Below are 6090 nucleotides of genomic sequence, written 5' to 3'. Positions count from 1 at the left end.
GGCATATAGATGTGTCTTAGAGTTTGCCTCTGGAGGTTGCTGTTGTTTTGGCCAATGTCCATGGGTATGTGTTTATTTGATGGTTGAAGCATCAAGGAAAATGAGTTGGCAACTGAAGTCATCTAGGAGAGGTGTTCTGAAGGTTAGGCCTGTGCAGTTGCCTTCAAAAAGGTGACATCTTTCGAGGTGAGAGTGGAGATACTCTACCTTTCACTACACAGTGTGTAGTTAAGTACAAGGGTTAGAAGGAGGCAGGGAGGACAGACAAAAGGACCCATGGATCCCCACCAAGGTTGAGCTGGTGTTCAAAGAGCACCTACTGTATACATAGTCCTTACACCAGGTTAAAGTACTCAGTATACAAAACTCACATTGCACTGTATGGAAGGGATTGTTATGTGCACTTTGTAAGTGAGAAAACTGAGGCTCAGCGCAAGGGAAAGATTTATTCAGGAGAAGAGGAGAGTTCCAGGTCTTTCTGCTCTTGTCTGAAGATGGGTTGTGTTTCCAGTTTGTCTTGAGTTTTCAGCCAGGATGGGGAAGCCGTTTGGGGACAATCAATATGGTTGAGTTTGGCATGTGTTAGGGAAACTTTCACTCTGAAAATGCCCACTAGACCAGGTGAGTCTAACAGCGGCTCTGCCCCAACTCGTCCTGTGCCCTTGAGGAGTTCTCTGAGCCTCAGTTTCCTCCCCCTCCAAATGGAACCTTGCATGGCTGCCTCATCAGGTTGTTTTGAGGCTCCTACAGGAAGCTGGTTGAGCCTTGTACCTGATGCTGAGACTGTGGTCAGGAAATGAGATGGATGCTGTTGAACACCCATGAGAGAAAATGATCTTTTCATCTCCCCCTCCTTCCTTTGCCGGGTCATGGGGGACTGGAACCGAAAAGGATATTACAAGCATTTTTGCTGCATTTTAAACTATTGAACCTCAGAGACTTTACATGGCTGGCCAATGTCCTGTGCATGCTACCTGAGAGATAAACTTGAACTTCATGCTCTCAGGCTTAGGAATGCACAAGCACTCCCCTGGTGAGGTTGATTTTTATCAGGTCATGGAGCTGTGGGGTAAGGTGTAAGGGGATAGATAAAAAGGCAGTGGCTATTGATGTTTTCAGTCCCAGCAAGGCAAGCTGCCATGGCACCACGTTTGGGAATCTTTCTGATTTGGGCTGGCGCTTGTATCTTTCTCCAACTGGACCATGTGGATGGAGGTGAGGGAGGGGAGAAGGGCTTGAATTGGTGTGGAAGAACCTGCACCAGAAACGGGTTGGTGTGTAATAGAATAATAATAATGATGATGGCATGAAATATATATGCCAATTCTTGAGTATCTCTCAAGGACCAGACACCATTATGGCCTTTCGTTATATTTAAGTTTCAAACAAGTATTTGAAATGTAAACGTAGTCAATCTTACTCAAAGGCCGACATTGTTATTGCCTATCAACCCTCATGACAGCTGCCTCATTCCTAAATATCCTTCCAATGTCCCAGCCATGGGCAGCCTCTATACAGGGTTAGCTAAATTGTTCAAAGGAAGAGTTTTTGATGGAAATATAATTCAATATTTGGAATAATAGGAAAAGCGTAGTCTCAGGTAAAATCTTATGATTTCTGTGGTGTAATTGATTTGTGGCGGTATGATATCAGTGAGAAAGTGTAAGAATCTTACTTATCTGTTATGTTTAGCCCTCTAGTACTCACATCCAGAGTATCTGTTTAGACAAAACATGGATGTAAAAATGTAAAAAAAATACAGTATTGTTAATTGCCATCACTACATTGTATAGTAGATTACTAGAACCCTATAATTAAAAATGTGTTAATTGGGGTCCCAGCCCCATAGCCAAGTGGTTAAGTTCGTGTGCTCTGCTTCAGCAGGCTAGGGTGTCACCAGTTTGGATCCTGGGCGCAGACATGGCACCACTCATCAGGCCATGCTGAGGCAGCATCCCACATGGCACAATCAGAGGAACCTACAACTAGAATATACAGCTATGTACTGGGGGGCTTTGAGGAAAAGAATAAGAAGAAGAAAAAAAAAGAAGATTGGCAACAGATGTTAGCTTTGTTGCCAATGTTTAAGAAAAATGTGTTAAGTGGGAAGATCTCGTGTTAAGTGTTCCTAGCATGAGAAAAATGCTTATAAAACTTTAGTGTGAAAAAAAGAAAGTTATAGATGCAGAGCAGGTCCTACTATAGAATGTAATCAGAGTGCATAAATTTTGTTCTGATCCCATCTCCATTCATCTCCTCTTCTCCTGAATTTGTCCAGATCTGCAGACGACGGGGGCTGACCATTCTGCTACAGTGAACCCAGGTAATCTACTTAAAAAAAAAAAAGAAAAAACATGGATGTCAAAATGTGAAAATAATATAGTATTGCTACTTCTAATCAGTACATTGTATAGTAGATTACTAGAACCTACAATTAAAAATGTGTTAAATAGGGGGCCAGCCCCATAGCCAAATGGTTAAGTTTGTATGCTCTGCTTCAGCAGCCCAGGGTTTCACTGGTTTGGATCCTGGGTGCGGATATGGCACCGTTCATCAGGCCACGCTGAGGCGGCGTCCCACGTAGCATAATCAAAGAACCTACAAATAGAGTATACAGCTATGTACTGGAAGGCTTTGGGGAAAAGAAAAAGAAGAAGGTAAAATGAAGATTGGCAACAGATGTTAGCTCAGTTGCCAATGTTTAAAAAAATGTGTTAACTAGTAAGATCTCATGTTAAGTCTTCTTACTGCAATAAAATATTTATAAAATTTTAGTGTGAAAAAGAAGAAAGTTATAGATGCAGAGCATGTCATACTATAGAATGTATTCAGAGTGCCTTAATTTTGTTCTTGTCCCATCTCCTTCCATCTCCTCTACTCCTGAATTTTTCCAGATCAGCAGCTGATTATGACCAAACATTCTGCTACAGTGACACCAGGTAATCCATTTGGAAAATAATGAAAAAAACCAACAATCAAATAAATCAGATTAATGTCTGGAGAGGGAACTGTGCTTGAGATATTTACATGCAAGAGGTAAGTTTGCCTTCTCAATAATTGGAGATGTAAGTGTACACATCTCCAGGGTGTATGTGAGAAACAAGGGGCCCTCTATAGGCTAAGCAGCCTATAGAGAGCAGGATTGGAATCTGACTCCAGGTCGGGGCTTCAGGGCCGGTGCCAGATGCCAAGGTAAATAGGGCCTCATTCCAAGGGATGGTGTTCGAATAAGGGAGCTTGCCCAAGAGGCATGAAGTAGGATTGGATAGGGAGATAGTTTTCAACAGGAATATGCACGTGAGTTGTGGAGAGTTGACATCTGTGACCAGGAAATCCACTGATGAGGCTGACAGAATTCATCAAGTCTAAAGATGCCTTGGCCAGGTCCACATAACCACAAAGCCCTCTGTCTTTCTGGAATTTTCATCTTTGATCCATTAAAATGGCTAAATCAGTGCACATTGAAACTATCTTAGATCTCCCATGATTGTGGCACAGATAAAAATCATGCTTCCATGTGATGTGAGGCAGAATATTAATGATAAGAACAAGAAATTGCCTGTGTTCACAGAGATAGAATCTCTTTAGACTTTTGGTATTGAACGTGGGAAAGCAGAAACTACAGATCTCGACACAACAGAATAACAGGTGACAAAAGTTATGGTGCAAAATCAGGCTACTCTGTTGTCTGGCAAGCTCGTCCATTGCCTGGAGCTCCAATATCCATGGAAATGCCTCTGGGTAAATGTCACTGGAAGTTAAAGAGCCTTTCCTAGTCCCTGAGGGTAGAGATCACTTCACGTTGACCTTGACATCCCTGATGCTTAGTAAAGGGCTTTCTACATGGCAGGCCCTTGGTGATGATGAGCTAGCTGGAATTGAAATTTTGCAAGAGTTACCGCAGAGCTAATGATAACCTGATGAGCTGATGGAGACAACGTCTTTGCTTTTTGCAGAAAATAAATGTGTTTTTCCATTCAACTATCGAGGCTATCGGTATTACGATTGCACTAGGACTGATTCGTTTTACCGTTGGTGTTCCTTAACTGGCACTTATTCAGGGAGTTGGAAATATTGTGCTGCCACAGGTGAGTATGGAGCTTATGCTCACGTGGTGAACATGAGGATTCCCTCGTGAGGGGGGTACTTCCATAATTGCTCACTAGATGGAAGTCTCAGGCTTTACCTTGTCTTTACTAACATGTTGCATTCATGTCCCTTTCTCTTGATAACACACAGAAAATGTTTTCTATGAAGCACTTTCTCACCCATTCCTTGTACTTTCAGACTATGCCAAATGTGCCTTTCCCTTTGTCTACCGTGGCCAAACATATGACCGTTGCACAACTGATGGGAGTCTTTTTCGCATTTCTTGGTGCTCAGTCACTCCTAACTATGATCATCATGGAGCTTGGAAATATTGCTAGTAATAAAAAGGTAAGTGTCCTGGGGATGATGAGAAAAGGTGCGAGTGATCAGGCATGAGACAGAGCTGGAGAAAGAGACAGAAAAAGATGACACAGAGAGGTGTGAGAAGGCAAGAGGAGACAGGTGGAGGGATGGAAAGAGATAGAAAGGATGTAGGAGGAAGAGTGAGGAGCAGAGGTTTGGAGAGGAGGGAGAGGAAAAAGGAGAGAAAAGGTACAAGATGAGTAAGGGAAAAAAGACAAAATACAAAAGATGAAGAGTTAGAAAAGGAATAAGAAAGAGAGTTTGCAGGGTTAAAAATGGAACGACGAGTATCTGGGGAGGATTAGTGGCAGGAGAACGTACAGGGAGAAAAGGTGAGAGACAGAGAGGAAGAGACAGTGAAATATAATCTTATGAGCAAGCATGTGAATGCAGGCGTAGAGATAGGGAAGAGCAGATAGGACAAGGAGGAAAAGAGAAACAGCTTGGTACTCATGTGACTGACTGGAAAAATAAGTAGAACTCCTTAACATGGACAGCAACACCTTGTTAAATTGCTGTACAGTGCATCTAACCCATGGCCATGAATGCAATGAAGCCTTTGAAATCTGCGTGAAGAAAATCAAGAAATCTCAAGCATAAAGGTGATGCTCTGTGCAACAGAGGTGCAAAACTTTCCCTGAAACTCCACTTTGTTCCCACTGTGCCTGAATTCAATCAATAAACCACTTTCTCTGCAGGTGTGGTTCTGTTTCCCGTTCATGAAAGGAACCATCTTTCCAATGGGAGGGTCTCAGTGTGCCCAGCTTGATCACACAGGATCTTCATGTCCTGGCCCTCTCCTCCTCCAGACCCTGTGTGGTGATGGAACATAACACACATCAGAGTTGTCTTTTCTGTGGGTTTGATTGAATGTTGATGGTGTAGTGTGGAGGCCACTGGGTGTGGGTGGGAGGAGGGTCCCAGAGGGTATGGAGAGCTGGTCCCTGTCTTAAATGACTTTTCTTTCCTGACTTAGGTGAAACGTTATTTCTTCCTAGAGATAGTCTCTGACTGGCAATATAAGGAGTGCTGATCATGTGCTTCCCGTCCATCCACTCTGTACTTGCAACTAAACTTTCCATTTTTCTGAGGTTTGGAATCTTTTCAAGGACCTGATGGGCTGCCTTGTTTGCCCTGGCATAAGGTGTTATATGCAGAACGTGGCACCTCCTTGGTCCTCAGACATATTTCAAAGACCTGCTATCTTTTTCTTTTTTAAAAAACAGATATTCTAGAAAAATAATATATCAGTACATAACAGGGCTTGAATGAGACAAAGTAAAATTCACATGTGCCCCAAATAAAAAAGGGCCTTGAAGTTAATGCCTAATCTTTCTTCTGGTGCATGAGCACCTCAGAGAGATCTAGAATAGTGGGTATTGCATTGGGGATGGCCTTTTGTCACCATTCAGGGAGTTTACCACTCTTGGCCTCTATGATGTTCAAGTTGGTATTTCCCTGGAATTTGAAACCAGGTCAGTTTAAGGACTATCCAGTAGAGGAGCATAGAAAGGCTCCTCGTGTGGTCCCAGAGAGCCAGGTAGAAATTTCTATTCTTGTCCCTCTGAACCTATTTGAGAGACACATTTATTCAAGAAAATACACTAAATATCAGTCAGAACAAGAGTCTGTGAGATC

At 42.7% G+C, this 6090-nt stretch overlaps 1 protein-coding gene across 1 annotated transcript; it reads left to right on the top strand.

Annotated features, from left to right (window-relative positions):
* Positions 1 to 1107: 1107 nt before the first annotated feature.
* Positions 1108 to 5149, top strand: LOC103550885 (seminal plasma protein HSP-1). Its single transcript, XM_070559546.1, has 6 exons — positions 1108 to 1215; positions 2279 to 2323; positions 2895 to 2939; positions 3957 to 4088; positions 4288 to 4437; positions 4976 to 5149. Exons 1-5 carry the CDS (start codon positions 1110 to 1112, stop codon positions 4425 to 4427), a joined length of 468 nt encoding a protein of 155 aa, XP_070415647.1. The 5' UTR covers positions 1108 to 1109; the 3' UTR covers positions 4428 to 4437; positions 4976 to 5149.
* The last annotated feature ends 941 nt before the right edge of the window (positions 5150 to 6090 follow it).

The sequence above is a fragment of the Equus przewalskii genome, chromosome 9 (assembly GCF_037783145.1).
Source record: "Equus przewalskii isolate Varuska chromosome 9, EquPr2, whole genome shotgun sequence".
Taxonomy (NCBI): Eukaryota; Metazoa; Chordata; class Mammalia; order Perissodactyla; family Equidae; genus Equus; species Equus przewalskii.
Note: the sequence above shows the minus strand (reverse complement) of the source record. Positions and strands in the feature narration are given on the sequence as shown.

Bases quoted from the DNA above. Each gene is read 5' to 3' on its own strand.
- LOC103550885 (XM_070559546.1), top strand. From the start codon at position 1,110: ATGTTTTCAGTCCCAGCAAGGCAAGCTGCCATGGCACCACGTTTGGGA. The intron at 2,324-2,894 runs GTAATCTACTTA...GAATTTTTCCAG, and splicing joins TTCTGCTACAGTGAACCCAG to ATCAGCAGCTGATTATGACC. The intron at 2,940-3,956 runs GTAATCCATTTG...TGCTTTTTGCAG, and splicing joins TTCTGCTACAGTGACACCAG to AAAATAAATGTGTTTTTCCA.